A 17,021-nucleotide genomic window follows, 5' to 3' on the forward strand; every position below is an offset into this window, starting at 1 on the left:
AAATGAAGGTGAATTTGCTTATGAACACCCTTTTACCCTTTGGGTCTGAGGAAAACATTTAATCAAACTTTCAAAAGTTATGTCTGGATGATCAGCCTTAGTTGTAAATCTCACTAAAGGTCTGAGCTTAAATGGTCCAGGGCGCTTCAGCAGTTCTCACCCAAGGTGTTTCCTCTCCTGGTAACAGTTCTCTGGCTTTCCATGTGCAACCATCTGTCTCCCTTTCTCAGTCTGCGATGTTTGGGGAGATCTCACCCATTCTCCCCAACTCCCCTGACCCCTGTCTTTCCCTGGGAGTGAGCACTCGTTCCGGGCCTAAGCAGTTAGCGTATCTTAACCCGTTGGCTACAGTGACTGGTCTAAATTGGCCCAGAGAGAGTCAGTCCCAGGACTTGGGAGGATGCACTGTAAGCTTAGAGCTGCTGGGGACCCCCATCTTCCCAAGACTGGGGAGAGTCTTACAGAGGGTAAAACCAACCCAGAGGAAAAGCAGAGCTCAGAGACAAAGAATGACGTCATTTGAACCCTAGGCTACAGCTGTGTTTGGGCTTTTCATTTCTGTAGGCCTAGAAATTCCTTTTTTAGCTTTGGTTAATGTAAATTGGAGGTCTATTACTTGCAACAGAAAGGGTTCTAACAAATAAAGATGCAATGACTGAAAGGAGGCAAAGAAAGAAATCTATTACCTTCTTGCTGTTTTCTGTGAGCCACTGAATTCTCTGTTGATAGAGTTCAATAGCTCTGTTAAAACACCAGGAAGACTTGTCACCCAAGGTCAGTTCTAGCGCCGAGCAACGGCCACTCACACAGAATGAAAACGCAGTGGGAATTTTTTACTTTTAATGTGTCTAAGGCACTGGGAGAATATAAGGCAAAATCTAGTCCAGAAAAAACTGAAGGTCTTTGTTTGCTGGGGTAAATGATGGGGTGGGGGTGGGGGGGATTGTGGAAAGGTCTCTTAGTGTTGCAGCATGAACTGTAAATGGTGGAGCTGGAGGTGAGCTTCAAGGGAGGGTCAGTCTGTGCAGGATGGGGGAGGGGTCTCATGCGGAAGGTGGAAGAATATTCTTGCTCTTCTCAAATCTGTGTCTTCTCAGGTGAGACTTCTAGTCACCTGGACATGATCATAAGTGCACAACTGAGGTTGCTCAGCGTCAGTTTCTCAGTGGATTGATGAACAAAAAACTTAGTTTTGGAATAGTAAGTGGCCAGGGGAACTTCTTGAGTTTCCCTTATTGCAGACTATTCCTATGGCTACTTGGAGATGAGCCTGTAACGGGTGCTCAAGTGAAGGACTCAGTCATCTGAATTTAACTGAATTGCTCACTGAGGTAGTTGGGATTTGGGGGCCCAGAAATGGGCCTCTGGGCATGAACTCATGGATGGGGGGCAGTGGGCAGTCATAAGACACACAAGTAGGTGCAGGCAAAGAGCATGGGCTTCATGATGAGATGTGCTTGTCTTTGGGACCCAGCTCTGCTGTTTACTAGCTGTGTGACTTGGACAGGTATGGTATACTCTACAGTTTCAACATCTCCAATGTGAAGATAATAATAAGACTTTATTCAAGTCAGTTTGATGAAATTTAGTTTACTTAAAAGTAATTCTCTGAAAATCAATTTGCCAAATGACCAGTTAACTGAATAGAACATTCCTCAAAATTCTGGATTCACAATTAAAACCAACTAAAAATACTCCAGAAATCTTTAAAATCTGTTTAAACTTCCAACTCAATAAAATTTGCTATAAAAGTCACAGTTAAAATGCTTTGATAAATTTGACAAATTGGTCATTCAGCAATTGATTTTCCATTAACTGTCTTGAAAATAATGCTATTTTTTGAGTTGTGAAGATTAAATGAGATAATGTATGCAGCCTTTAGCAGAATTCCTGACACATGAATAAATGTTGAATGATTATTATTCTAACCTTTGAAGAAATCTCAGGCAAACAGTAATCAAGCAAGCAATTGCTACACAGGGGATCATGCTAACAAAATCTAGTTTGGGGGAATTCCATGGTGGTCCAGGAGTTAGGACACTGCTCTTTCACTGCTGAGGGCCTGGGTTCGATTCCTGGTCGGGGAACTAGGATGCCAGAGGCTGTGAAGTGAGGCCAAAAAAAGTAAAGAGAAGCTTTAAAAAAAAAAAAAATCTGGTTTAGGGACTTCCCTGATGGTCCAGTGGTTTAGACTTTGCCTTCCAATGCAAGCAGTGCGAGTTCAACCTCTAGCTGGCGAACTAAGATCCCATATGCCTTATGACCCAAAAACCAAAACTCAAAACAGAAGTAATATTGTAACAAATTCAATAAAGACTTTAAAAATGGCCCACATTAAAAAAAAAAACTGATTTGGAAGTGGGGGGACCTGAATATTTTTAACATACATCTGTAAAGATATGAACCCAATCAATCTGTCACTCTTAATCAGTGAGGCAGTGAGGTTTCATCCCAAGGAGCCGTGGGTTTTAAGAGGGTGAGAAAAACTGATATAGTTCAACCTTCTTTATTTGAAAAAAGAAGACATTGGAGCCAGAAGTGGGAAGAGAACTGCCCACAGGTCCAACAGAGCCTGTCATTTGAACAAAGTCACTTTCAGAGTGCTGAAACCACGTAATTCTTGAGCTCTGGGCTTGTTGGGAGGACGTGAGAAACATACTTACTCAGAAAGCCTGGCTTTAAATTGGTGGACGGTCTGGGTGGGGAAGTGCATTTTCTTCGTGACACTGCTGGCCTCCTCCCTGAAGAAGCAAAGTCTCATGAAAGGGTCTCTTGGGCTCAGGGGCTGGACGTGTCTCACAGGCTCAGGGGGAGGGGAGTGGCTTCCGACTTACAGCACGGCTGTGCCCTGGCATATCAGGTCAGCCAAAGTGAGTTTCTTAGACTTTAAACTGTGCATTGAAAGCCAATCTTCTGAATTCTCCCAGACTGAAGGCTGGGTCTCATCCCCCTGCAGCCTCTGTGAAACAGAAGCCAGAGTCAAGGAGAAAACAGTGAAAAGAGAAGGCAAAGCTCAGGGTGTTTTAGGTCCCTCCACGGCAACCCCCAAGGGGTGCCAGCCTGACTGGTCCTACCTAAGAGAGTCTGTTCAGGAACTCGCCTTGCTGAGGCAACAGACGTGTGCAGAGAGGCCTGTGCTGTGGGTCACCTGCCCCCGATGATACTGGTTCCCATCCCTCACCTCATCCCCAGTATGTCCCCAGAGGAGTCAAGGGGTCACTCACCACATCCTGCCTTGTGAGAGACTGAATACACAAACACACAGTGGCTAGACCCTGCAAGACTACAGAACTCTGACCCACAACCTCTGCAGCAACCAGTCCATGGAGCCAAACCAGAACCTCTCCAGCAAATGGATCAGGAGGTCAGGACTGTGATTGGGCTGCCACCTTTCTATTTTCATCCCCCTTTCAGCTCAGGACCAGCCAGAGAAAGCCAAACATGCTCCCAAACCAATCACAGGAGACACCCAGCTTCTAGTTAGCTCATCTCTGGCATCTATGTGCCTGCTCCTTCAGGACACACCTGAAGCTTCCTCATTCTTTCCACTCTAAAGTTTACCTATTTCCCTGCCTGCCTTTGAGTCTTTGCCAAACACAAGTGACAGTGCTGTGTTTGTTTATTTCTGTATTTGCATTCTCTGTATCTTTTCAGATATATGAGTTCTGCCTCCCTCTCCGTCTGAGGGATCCTCCACAACTAATGGAAGAGGGAGTAAGTTTCCCTGTCTACTCCAGAGGCTAGAAACAAGAGCAGAGGATAAAAGTTTTAGCGGAAGAATTTCCTAGTCATCACAGGAGTCTGGCCATGAAATGAACAAGCCCCCTTGCTTGTGCCTAGTGATGCCTGTGTCACTTACATAACGCTAAGCTGAGGATGTGGGTGGTGGCCTTGGTGATAGAGCTGAAGTCATTGACAGCAAGCATTCAATATCACTGATATGTTCTGGGAGCCAGAAGGTAGGAGAGAGCTGACATAAGGCACTGAGCCCATTTTCCTTGTTCTGAGCCCTGTTTTGAGGCGCTAGGGGTACAGTGTGAACAAGATAGAAATGTTCCTGTCTTCTTGGAGCTCACATTCTAGTGTGGACAGAGGGTCAGTAAAGAAAAGCAAAATCAAGGTACATAGTTTTAGCAAGGAACAGTTATATTAAGAAAGTGGGGCAAGGGAATGTGACAGAAAATGACTAGGGTGGAGATGGGGAGTCACTTTAGCTGAGATGGGGGTCAGAGAAGGTCCTTCTGAAAGTTCAGGAGGCAGCCCTGTGCGACCCTGGGAATGTACATTCCAGGCAGAGGCAGACTTGGGGCTGGGTCAGAGTTCTTCCAGAACAGAAGGGTGGCCACGGTGATTGGAGTGTGCAGTGAGCACAGGGTATGTGTGACATGAGAGTAGCCTGGAAAGGTGCAAGGCCTGGATCAGACAGGGATTATGCGGGAGCTTCTAGCACAAGCACCATTGCTTGAATGAATCAATGGGCCTTACTTGTTGCCAGGGTTGGCCATGGCTCAGGGTGAGGAATCCCATCGTCAGGGGAGGCTGGCTCAGACCCACAGTGAGACACCACCCTGCAGTGTCCAATGACTGTGGAAAGGACCTGCACTGCTTAGCCCACCATGGCCCTGTCTACACCCAAGGATGGCTTTGCCCGTCTCCCGTGCTGAAACCCTGAGTGGGTCCTGCTCGGGCTTGTGTTTGTCGGGCTGTCACTGCAGAGGGTGCAGTGGTGGACAAGGGGATGAAATTATCTGCTGTGGCTGACCGAGCTGCATGAGACAGAATTAGATCCGATAGAGGATTCCGAAGGAGGAACGGGCAGAGGAAGAGAGAAAGGAAAGAAGGTGGTGCAGTCCTGGGCCCCCCCACTTACTAGCTTTGTGATGCTGGGCAAGCCATGCATCTCCTTCTTCACCAAACAGAGCTTCACAATGACTCTTGTTTCCGCTCAGATTTGGTGGACAGAAGACTATAGTCCATGGAATCGCAAGGAGTTGGACTTGACTGAGTGACCAACACACACATACAGGAGGTAACGAACAAATGGACAGTGAAAATAAACTGCTGCTGCCCTATTCCAGCTAGATAGCATTGGGTGCCTTAAATCTGCGCCTGAGGCCTGCTCACCCTCTGTTTCAAAAGGAAATTAGCAACTGTTAAAGTGCGGAAAACACTAATAATTAGAGCAAACACTTAATAGCCCTACTGTAATGCGACAAGCACTTCCCATATACTATTTATGTCTGTGAAATAGGTTTCATCATTGTTAACCTCATTTAACTGACAAGGAAACTGACATACTGAGAATGAAGTAATTTGTTCAAAGTCACACAGCTAGTAAGTGGTGGAGCTGGGATTCAGACCCAAGCAGAATAGCTTGAGTCATGCTCACAATCACCATACTACATGGCCTTTAAATTACCACCAAACTCTGACTGTCTTTGTGAAGGATCGAGAGAGAACTGACTGAAAAGACAACTTTCTCATTATTTCTCTCTGCTAATTAATGTCCCGCCTGTAATCTTAGCCCCAGCCCCACACGTAGGGAGCTGCTGCTCTGCATCATATAACCACTAGATGTCACTCTTCTCATCTTTCAGGACAACCACCTCTCTAGTTTGTAACACAGAAACAGGTAGACTTCCCATTTACATTTTTCTTCCATTTTATTTGCATTTGAAATGTTCCATCATGGTTTAGGACATGGATTTTGTATTGTTTACATTTGAAGAGCTACTATTAAACACAGGCTTCCCTGGTGGCTCAGTGGTAAAGAACCCACCTGCCAATACAGGAGACTCGGGTTCAGTCCCTGGATCCGGAAGATCCCCTGGAGAAGGGAATGACAACCCGCTCCAGTATTCTTGCCTGGGAAATCCCATGGACAGAGGAGCCATGAGGTGGCAAAGGGTTGGACACGAATGAGTGACTGAGCACCATTAAACACATTATGGGTTTTGACTGTAGACATACTGATTACACGCTAAAGGATGTGCTTGACATACAGAAGAGTACGATCTTTGTTGGGGCAATCCATTCTCTCTTTCCTACTGCAATTTGTTTGTGAGGTAAATGAGGCCCCGGTTGTGGCTGATAAGTAAGAGTGGTCCTTGTATACCTGGGAAGTCATGTATTTGATAAGAAATTAGGTGAAATAGATACAGTATCAACATCTAAGGCCACTGAGAGAATGCTTCAGAATCTCCAGACTCTCCTGCCTTTGCTCATTTCCTTTTAATTAAACTTGGTTTCCTGTTAGTGCCAATAAAACACAACTATTTTCCTGATTTTTAATCACCAGCATTAAAATTGTATTGCTTTTGACTGATTATCATTTCAAAAGATTTTTGTTAAACTCTAGTATAGGTAGAGTTATGGGCCAGACTTGCGCTGACAGCCCCTAGTGACAATTGTTTCTATGGTAGAGTGAGCTGTGAGTTCTAGACAACCCACTTACCACCACGAGAAGACAGCTCATCAACATGATGAGAGTCAGCCTAAGACCACAGTTCTGGTTATTCCAGAGGTTAATTCTCCTGCCATAACTCTCTCGCTCCAATAGCACTTCCCGAAACTGATTTTTGGATTTAGATCTTTTAGGAAATCCTACAAGAAAAACAAATCTCAGGAAGGAGAATCTTAGAATTAAATTGCTTAGTCTTCAAGCTTTGATAACAAGGACACCATCTTCACACCCTCCTGCATATTCGATGATATGGCCAAGAAGGCTACACTATTTCTATAAATAGCATAGAGATTCTTTAGTAATTTTTAAAGACAGGAGATTATAGATGAATTCTTAACTAGTCCTGAGATCCTACATGAAGAAAGAAATACCCAGGATTTAACACATTCTGCATTCCCAGCTATGATCTGTGAGCATGGCTGCTCAGTAGAAGCACTTGTGGTTTTTACCAGTAAGTCCTGCGTCTGGTTCACATGAGTAACCAGGAGTCCATTGTCTAGCTTTTGGCCAAGTTCATTGGTATCCTTCTGGTTCAACTGCTTCTTTGGATCGCTGTCATTGTTTCTCCTCATGCTACAAAACACAAAGTCATTTGATAAATGCCCTGGTGCCAGACGTTGATGCCACACTGTCAGGGCCTCCAGAAGCATTTTTATTTCTGTGTAGCAACTGGGGAAGTTTCTGGTGTAGATCTTGATAAAATGTGGACTCCAAGTTCATAAGACATTTTATTTTATTGTTTTGGTAGTTAGGTAACTGAAGCCCTCAGGTATAGGGTGATGCAATTATCATTTACCCAGTCTCACTTAAAGGCACGCATTTCCCCCTCAACTCCCATGAAAAATAATGTTGTTATTGTTGTTGCTTTCATTTGGAGAAATCAGAGAAGATGCTTACCAATGGTTTTCCAGAAATGTACTGCCTTGACCATGGAAGACATCACTAATTTGTGTGGCCATTATAAAAACATCCAGTGCTTATTTTCCTAGGGAGCAAAATAATACCAGAAAGGGATGAGTACAGCATGTAGACAATGGCCTTGGAGGACATCTATATTCAGCTCAACTCTTAATTCGTTCATTCATTAAGTCCTTATTGAACGCCTACTTGATGCTGCGGATACAATGGTGAACAAGATGACAAAAGGTCTCTCAACTTCAGGGCTTCTGACATTTTGGATGATTCTTTGTCATGGGGTCATCCTGTGCACTGAAGAATGGTCTACCTGTCAGATGCCAGGAGCATCCCTGCCCCTCGGGTTGTAACAACTAATAATATCTCTAAGAGTGGCCTAGTGTCTCCAGGGAGCACAATCATCCCCAGCTGACAATCATGGAGCTAGACACTGTCCTTGTCCTCCCAGAAGGAGAGACTGATGTTAAAAATTAAGTATAGTAGGGGCTTCCCTGGTGGCTCAATGGTAAAGAATCTGCCTGCCAGTGCAGAAGACACAGGTTCAATCCCTGGTCCGGGAAATTCCCACATGCTGTGGAACAGCTAAGTCCGTGCACCACAACTACTGAGCCTGTACTCTAGAGCCCAGGAGCCACAATTACTGAGCTCTCGAGTCCGAGAGCCTGTGCTCCAAACAAGAGAAGCCACTGCAATGAGAAGCCCTCGCACGGCAACTAGGGAGTAGGCCCTGCTCACCCAAACTAGAGAAAGCCTGTGCAGCAGTGAAGACCCAGGGCAGCCAAAAAAATAAATCAATCAATACATTTAAAAAATTAAATATAGGAATTAACAAATTGTGGAACATGTTATGAAGGAAGGATAGAGAGTAATCAGGAATCTACTTTGCGTAGGTAAGGCGGTCAGTGAAGGTGCCTTTTGAGCTTAGACCTTTTTGTTGGTGTTAATTTTTGGACACACCCCATGGCATGTGGGCCCTTAGGTCCCCAAACAGGGATCTGACTTGCGCTCCCTGAACTGGAAGGTGGAGTCAACCACTGGACCACCAGGGGAGGCCTGAGCTTAGGCTTTCTTGAAGGATGAAAAGGAGGTGGCCGTGGTGAAGCCTGGCAGAGAGGACAGCAAGTGCCCATAATGATTTAGAGGATGGGGGAGGGGAGAGGGAAAACATCAAGATGAGGCTGAGTTTTGCCTCTGATAACTGCCTCTGCACTCAGAGGGTGGGTCCCTGCAGCTGCTGCTCGCAGCTTATGGGGTCAGGGGTAGACGTGGGGCCTGACAGATCAATCAGATCCTCCCTCTGGGAATTCAGAATGAAGAGCTGTGAGACCACCATGTACATTCAGAAGCAGAGAAAGACCGTCTTCAGAGCCAAGTTGAGGGCAGGGCCATTCCCTGCCTTGGTTTCCCTGGGGGCCTTTCTCTCCCGGCTTCCTCCTCTCTCTGCTCCTTCCTAGTCTCTTTTGCAGGCTCACCTTCTCTACCTGAGCATTTTAAGTTGGTGTTCCTCAAGGCTAAATCATGCACACAGCTGTCCTCTCACTTTCTACTTAGTTCCTAGGCAAACATCCTTGTCCTTGACTTCAACTGTCATCTGTACATCAGTGACTCCCAGTTGTATGTCAAAAGCCCAGACCTCTCACTCTGACTCCAGACCTGTATGTTCAATTACACTGGATATTTCCATCTGGAGCAACTTAAATTCAGCATGTCTAAGACTGAATTCAATTTCCTACACACTAGCCTCTGGTCTTTGATCTCTAACTTAGAGAAAAGAACCACCATCCATCTACTTATATGAGTCAGAAATGAATTATTCTTGATACCTCATTCCCCATATCCACTCTATCATCTTGCTTTTTTTTTTTGGCCATGCTGTGCCACATGCAGGAACTTACTTCTGGCACCAGAGATCAAACCCATGCCCCTTGCAGTGGAAGCCAGAGTCCTAACCACTGGACTGCCAGGGAAGTCCCTAATCCTGTAAATTTTACTTCTCTCAAATCTCACCACTTCTGTCTCCACGGACATTTCTCACATCTAGGCTGCTGTCACCTCTGCCATAGATGACTGCAGTAAATCCTAACTGGCCTCCCTAAATCCCCTCAGTTATCCCATCTAATTGCTTCTCACTGAAGTCAGAGTGATTTTTTAAAAACAGAAATCCAGGGCAGTCTCTGGTCAACTAGTAGTTAGGATACTGTGTGCTCACTGCCATGTCTGGGTTCAATCCCTGGTCAGGGAACTAACATCCCACAAGCCATAAACTGCGGCCAAAAAACCCCACAGATCCAACGTCATGCCCCTCTTCTCCCTCTTGATTAAAACTGTTCAAAGTCTTCCCTTTATTTCTAGAATAAAGATTAAGATCATAACGATGGCATTTGAGGCTCACAGGCTCTGGCCACTGTGCACTGACCTCTCCAGCTTTCCCGCTCCACCACCCTTCACCATGTCTGTGTTCCACAGCTCCCCTTCAGACCCTGGAATGCTGCACATTTCCTTTAGTCACGGGACTTTTTCATGGGCTGGCTTTGCTCTGAACATTCTCTTTCCTTCCTTGCCCCCAGCCACTCATCCTTGAGTCTTCAGGTCACACTTCACTTCTTCTGCGAAGTCTTCCCTACCATCCCACTCTATTCCAGGTTTCTCGTGTTATGTAAACTATCACAGGACTGTGCTCCTTTCTTTGAAAGTACTTAATTTAGAATAATAGGCCCGGCTCCCGGCGGCGCAGACGCGAGAGACGCCCGGCTCCCGGCGCAACCGACCACGTGCAGAATCGTGGCTGAGATGAGCTACCCCACGCCCAGGGTTAGGGCGGTGGCCGAGAGGAGCTGTACCACGTCCAGGAGGCGGTGGCTGCTTGGGCACTGGAGGGCCGGGAGGAGCTGATCCACATTCAAAGCAGGAGGGGCGGCCTTGAGGAGATACCCCTCGTCCAAGGTAAGGTACAGCGGCTGCGCCTTGCTGGAGCAGCTGGGAAGAGGTACTCCACGATCAAGTGGAATATAAGAATCCAGTGTTCTGGGGAGGAAGGAACAAGATGGCGGAGGGATAGGACGGCGAGACCACTTTCTTCCCCACAAATTCATCAAAAGAACATTTGAATGTGGAGTAAAGTCCACAAAACAACTTCTGAATACTGGCAGAGGACATCAGGCTCCCAGAAAAGCAGCCATTGTCTTCTAAAGGAAAGAGAAGAAATCAAGCTCCACCCACCAGAACACTGACACATGCCTCCCTAACCAGGGAACCCGGACAAGTCACCCGTCCAACCCCACACACAGCGAAGAAACTACATAATAAAGAGAACTCCACAAACTGCAAGAAGAGGGAAAGGCCACCCCAAGCAAAGCAATATAAGCAAGATGAAGAGGCAGAGAAATACCCAGCAAGTAAAGGAACAAGATAATTGCCCACCAACACAAACAAAAGAAGAAGATATAGGGAATTTACCTGATAAAGAATTTCAAATTTTGATGGTGAAAATGATTCAAAATCTTGAAAGCAAAATGGAGTTACAGATAAATAACCTGGAGAAAAGGATTGAGAAGTTGCAAGAAAGATTTAATAAGGACTTAGAAGAAATAAAAAAGAGTCAATATACAATGAATAATGCAATAGATGAGATCAGAAACACTCTGGAGGGAACAAACAATAGAATAACAGAGGCAGAAGACAGGATTAGCGAACTAGAAGATAAAATTGTAGAAATAAATGAAACAGAGAGGAAAAAAGAAAAACGAATTAAAAGAAATGAGGACAATATTAGAGACCTCTGGGACAATGTTAAACGCTCCAACATTCGAATCATAGGAGTCCCAGAAGAAGAAGACAAAAAGAAAGACCATGAGAGAATACTTGAGGAGATAATAGTTGAAAACTTCCCTAAAATAGGGAAAGAAATAATCACCCAAGTCCAAGAAACCCAGAGAGTCCCCAACAGGATAAACCCAAGGCGAAATACTCCAAGACACATATTAATCAAATTAACAAAGATCAAACACAAAGAACAAATATTAAAAGCAGCAAGGGAAAAGCAGCAAATAACACATAAGGGGATTCCCATAAGGATAACAGCTGATCTTTCAATAGAAACTCTTCAGGCCAGAAGGGAGTGGCAAGACATACTTAAAGTGATGAAAGAAAATACCCTACAGCCCAGATTACTATACCCAGCAAGGATCTCATTCAAATATGAAGGAGAAATCAAAAGCTTTACAGACAAGCAAAAGCTGAGGGAATTCAGCATCACCAAACCAGCTCTCCAACAAATGCTAAAGGATCTTCTCTAGACAGGAAACACAGAAAGAGTGTATAAACTTGAACCCAAAGTAATAAAGAAAATGGCTACGGGATCGTACTTATCAATAATTACCTTAAACGTAAATGGGTTGAAATTTTCAAAAAGGCTAGGAAACAATTCTCATAGCCATCAATAGTTCAGTGTTGAGTTCATGAATAGTTTTTAAAGTTTGGGACAAACTGTAGTATTTGCTATTTGAAGTGCTATTTGTAATTGGCATATTACGATGTAACATTGGTCTTCATTTCCAACTTAAAACGCCTAAAAATGCCTAACAGGTTTTTAGGTTTGTGAATTTTAGTTGAAATGTATTTTACGATGTTACTAAACCTGCAGAAATATTGAAATATTTCAGAGAACTTATTCACTGTACATTTAATTTATTTTATTTATAAAAGTTATGAACTGTAGAAAGTTTTACTTGTTGGGTCAAATGCTTGTTGCTTCAAATGCTTGTTGCATTTGAAGTGCTAGTTACAAGAAAATCAAATACCTTCAATGTATAAATGCTATTAAGTGTTTAAAGGACTCTGGAGTATAAGTAAGTTTGTTTAAAGAAATTTAGTCTATTCAACCTGAATCAGCTCTGTCAAACATTAATTAAAAGCCTCATTTTAAAAAAATAAATAAATAAATAAATAATGGTGGTGGGAGGGAGGGTTGGGAAGCTGGCTGGAGGTGGAGGTGGTGAAGTTTATAAATCTAATTAAAAATGAAGTTGCATTTCCATTTTCCAAATCCACCCATCCACCAGCGTACTGTGTCACTAGACATTATGTACGAGTTTACTTTGCGACAGAAACCATTACATTTAAAAATTCATTACAGCAAGGTGAGTTAGACTCATGATGGATGCAGCTTTAATTCTGCCATATATTATTACAGTTAAAATGTAAATGATGAAAAATATTTTGTGCTTATCAGCATTTATGTGGAAATGTGTTTTACAGTGATATATGATGTTATATTTCTATTATTGTGATGAAAAAAAAAGCAATACAAAAAGACGAAGTGTTTATTAAAACATGAAAAAAAAAATGGTTTTGCAGCAAAAAAAAAAAAAAATAGAATAATACATGTGTGACTTTTTAAAAAATTGGCATTTTTCTCCCTTAAGACTATAAATTACATGAGAGCAGGGCCTGGTAGACAGTAAATATTTTGAGGAGGGGAGGTAAACCTTGGTTCTTGAAGAACTGACCTCACTTTCTGCTCTTGGGTTCCATTAGATACTTGTTCCTCCTAATTCCTCCCTTTTTGCAGGAATTCCTTCTAATTCCTCCTTTTTTGCTTTCTGCGTGCTAAGTCGCTTCAGTTGTGTCCGACTCTTTGTGACCCCTTGGACTGCAGCCTACCAGGCTCCTCTGTCTGTGGGATACTCCAGGCAAGAATACGGGAGTGGGTTGCACTCCACTTCCCAACCCAGGGATCAAACCCATATCACTAGTGCCACCTGGCAACTTCATTTAGGTTTCTTGTTATTTGAAACAAACAAAAATTGCCTAAAACACAGCAAGTGGGAATCTCCAGATGGAGCTGAAGCTTAACATTGGAGTGGGTGTTCTCATGAAAACATTAAATAGTTTAATGATGGTTCAGGGACCTTCCAGGTGGCTCAGTGGTAAAGAGGCTGCCCTGGTGGCTCAGATGGTATAGTGTCTGTCTGCACCGTGGGACACCCGGATTCAATCCCTGGGTTGGGAAGATCCCCTGGAGAAGGAAATGGCAACCCGCTCCAGTACTCTTGCCTGGAAAATTTCATGGACTGAGGAGCCTGGTAGGCTACAGTTCACGGGGTCGCAAAGAGTCGGACACTAAGCACACACATAGCAACATAATGATGGTTCAGCAACTTGTTTTTCTCTTTTGGGTCTTTAATCTTTTATTCAGAAGAGTTTTCTGGGAAGCACCAAGATAATGTGGCAATATCTTAAAAAACAGCTGAGCTTTACTTACAGTTAGCTGGGAAACTCTCAGTGGCTCAGACTGTTGGAATAGAAAGGCCTCGTGAACACTGGATGCCCCTTAGTCTCAGTTACCTCTTTTCCAACAATCTAATGGACTCAGGGGCTTCCCTGGTGGCTCAGAGGTTAAAGCGTCTGCCTCCAATGCGGGAGACCCGGGTTCGATCCCTAGGTCGGGAAGATCCCCTGGAGAAGGAAACGATAACCCACTCCAGTATTCTTGCCTGGAGAAACCCATGGACAGAGGTGCCTGGTAGGCTACAGTCCACGGGGTCGCAAAGAGTCGGACACAACTGAGCAACGGAACGGAACAGAATGGACTCAGAGGCTTGCACAATTGGATTCTGGGGTGACTTGTGTTGGCTGATGGAGGGGTATTTGGGCTCCATAAAACTAACAAAACAGTGTGGCGTGCTAAAAGGAGCACTGGACCTTTGGTTTCTCCATCTGCAGAATGGCATGGGGATAATAGTAACTGTGCTGTCAGCTTCAACTCCATCAAGAGGATCCAATGAAACTGAGAATATATAAGAGCTTTGTAAAATACAAAGTACTATATGAATGAGGAATACCATTTTAAAACCTGCCACATCTTCAAGCACTTCAGCATATGACTCAAGCACTCATTCATTCTGTGTACATTTATAGAGTGCCTATTCAGAGCCAGAGAGACCTGGTACTGGGGAGGCAGAGCTGGCCAGCCCTTGCCCTCAGGGCTTTGCTCAATGAAACCTTCTCAGAGATGTCTTCTTTGATTACCCCTCCTCAGACAGCACCTTCTCTGCCCTGTTTTGTTTTCTCTGTAGCACATTTCATCATCTCATGTTCTATATATTATGTCTCTGCCCCACTCTCCCCTACCCATCAGTCCACTAGAAGTAAGATCTTTGAGGGCAGGGACTTAGTTAACATAACTTAGAACGGTTCTTTGTAATCATCGCCTAAAAAAACATTGCCCTCAAAACATTTGTTGAATAAATGTACTCAGGGCAGGTCCGGAGTTTAGACAAAGGTGGGCCACGTTACCTTGGGAGACTGGTCACAGGAGGGGAAGAGAATATGCAAACAGGTCCTTAGGAAACGGCATCTTGTCAAAGGGAGAGAGGTAGCCCTGATTAGAGGATAAAAGAAAATATTCAGCTAAGCTCCTGATGTGCTAATAACTGGATCTAGGATTCTCCTAACTATCCAGGATAAAGCCACCCCCAGGGTTTGTATTTTTAACTGCCTAGTGACCTGTAGTCTTGTCCCCATCCGATCCATTTTACAATCTGCTGCGAGAATGACTTTCTGATATGCAGAACTGTCTGTATTATTACCGGCTTAGAACCCTGCCATGGCTCCTCAGCACCGTAGACAAGCAAACCAGATCTTCGCTGACTTCTCCCTCCTTTTGCCTCTATTCTTTAGTCGCCTCTCTCCCTCATCTGGCATCCTTTTGTGCACCGATCACCCCACTTATACACCTTGCTAATTCATCCCCTTCTTTGCTCAAGTTGGATCTACTTCTAGAAATGCCTTTGCAACAAAAAGTTGCTTGATAAGAAAACCCAAGAGGTTTTTCCTGAACCCCATTTGCTGCCCCCAACCCCCAAGGAGGAAATAATTTCCTCCTAGCCCTGCCCTCTGGCTGTCTCATACCGAATCGTCACAGTTTTTGTCCCATTCCTCCCCTTTTACCGTCGTGCACCCAGCACAGCGCCTGTGCCCAGGACCCAGGCTCCCTGTGCCTTTCTCGCTCAGTCCAGAGCTTAGTGTCTGGCTCCCCCACCCTCTCTTACCACATTATCAATACTCGTGACTCTCAACCTCACCTGCATTTCTCTATTTCTCCAACGCTGGGAGAAGGGCCCTGGTCATCCCAGGACTCTGTTTTCCTTGGTTCCCACTTCTAGTTCCTCCAAGCAACAGCGAAGCTCGCCCTGGCGGGAAGCGTTAGCTGGTATCCCAGGTAACAGACCGCACCACTGCAGCTAGAGGCAGGGACGGGAAACGTGCCTCACCCGGGGCAGAAATTACCGCTTTGTTGCTTGTAACAACCTCTCCCTGGGCACTCTGCTTTTCTCCACTCCCACAAAAGCCAGGAGCAGGATTTGGACCTCTGCTCTATTTTTAGAACCTCTGGGTCATCAGAAAACTATGGTTTAGACCAGTGGAGCCCGGGTGCCTGCCGCCTTCCTGTGGTAGGAACTGAAGAAAGACAGCAGAGAACCTGTGACATGCGTGGAAGCCGATGACCTTCCTTCTCTTCTGCAGATTCCCTGGGGCGCTCCAAACACACTCCCTGGGAGAGGGCGGACAGTCCCTCACCCCTACCAGCTCCAGCTCCAGCCAAACCTGGCTAATGCAATAGTAGGCTCAGTGATCTCTTAGCATAAGAGATCGCCTACCACAGTGGCTCCCAAGCCCAGGTGCCCATCACAATCATCTAGGTTGTTTGCTAAGAAAACATACATACATTCCCATCTGGCAGACTGATACAGAACTGTAGCAAAGTATGGGAACATGAATCTTTAACAATGGTTCCAGGTGATTATGATGTAATCAGCTCTCAGCCCACAGTTGGGGACCTTTCCAGCTCCTTCTATGGAAGTCAAGAGAGAAGTGACTTACTCAATGTCAACTAACTAGCTTGTAGTAGCGAAGGGATCTGCACTTAGTTTTTCTTCTCCAGGTCACTCCTCAAATCACGATCTTCACTTACTGAATCTTTAATTTGTAATTTAGAACATGTGCTTCTTGTGGTAGTCACTGTGAGAGAGAACCCCTTCAGATGTTGACCCCAAGATGCCTCTATAGGTCAGATCAGAAACAACAAAATTCTTCAAAGTAGAGACAGCTCACTTATCACCTCTCACTCTGGACAGACTAGTTATGGGTGAGAATAGCAGCTGTAAATCATGGCATTTGGTCAACACCAATGAGGCAGGAGAGGAGGGAGCCTAGAAAGAGGAAAGGAAGTCAGAAGAGGGAAGTCACAAGATGCCGAGAGAAACCAGCCAAAAGCTACTCTGTAAGCAAGAGGTGAGGGTCCTTGGGCCCACCTTATTGGAAGTCCTAGGTAGAAGGGGCTGGCTAGCTTTGATACACCCTTTTTGGAGACACAAGGGCTCAAGATAGATGGTTTACCACCCTCACAACATCCTTTGCTCCTGGATACACGGATTTTCAACATTTACACGAAGTAAAACCCAACATTTAGAAGTTCATTGTTACTGCTTTTATCTGAGTTTACATGACACACACTCTGGATGGACTTGGGCCAGATGGGTAAAGCAGAGTAAGGTTTTCAGGCTTTATGACCAGCGTAGCAGAAAGCTCTGTGCTGGAACCATCTTTCTCAGCTCTCCTCAGACTGTATACAGCTCATGAC

At 44.8% G+C, this 17,021-nt stretch overlaps 1 protein-coding gene across 7 annotated transcripts in view; it reads right to left on the reverse strand.

The window, feature by feature from the left end:
- Positions 1–15,854, reverse strand: part of VWA3A (von Willebrand factor A domain containing 3A) — a 59,814-nt gene extending 43,960 nt beyond the window's left edge. For 4 of the 7 annotated variants that reach the window (XM_088832844.1, XM_088832845.1, XM_088832843.1 and 1 more), the window contains exons 1-7: positions 15,463–15,854; positions 14,675–14,759; positions 7,361–7,448; positions 6,913–7,036; positions 2,835–2,959; positions 2,664–2,741; positions 687–741 (exon numbers count right to left, since the gene is read on the reverse strand). In XM_088832844.1, the coding sequence (XP_088688970.1) occupies positions 687–741; positions 2,664–2,741; positions 2,835–2,959; positions 6,913–7,036; positions 7,361–7,422 (444 nt within the window). In that variant the 5' untranslated portion in view covers positions 7,423–7,448; positions 14,675–14,759; positions 15,463–15,854. Of the gene's footprint in view, positions 1–686; positions 742–2,663; positions 2,742–2,834; positions 2,960–6,912; positions 7,037–7,360; positions 7,449–14,674; positions 14,760–15,462 lie in introns of those variants that run through there. The other 3 variants (XM_088832841.1, XM_088832842.1, XM_088832846.1) reach the window with 3 other exon arrangements.
- Positions 15,855–17,021: the final 1,167 nt, after the last annotated feature.

Source organism: Moschus berezovskii, chromosome 27, assembly GCF_049115385.1.
Source record: "Moschus berezovskii isolate FMDL1 chromosome 27, NW_MosBer_1.0, whole genome shotgun sequence".
Classification (NCBI taxonomy): Eukaryota; Metazoa; Chordata; class Mammalia; order Artiodactyla; family Moschidae; genus Moschus; species Moschus berezovskii.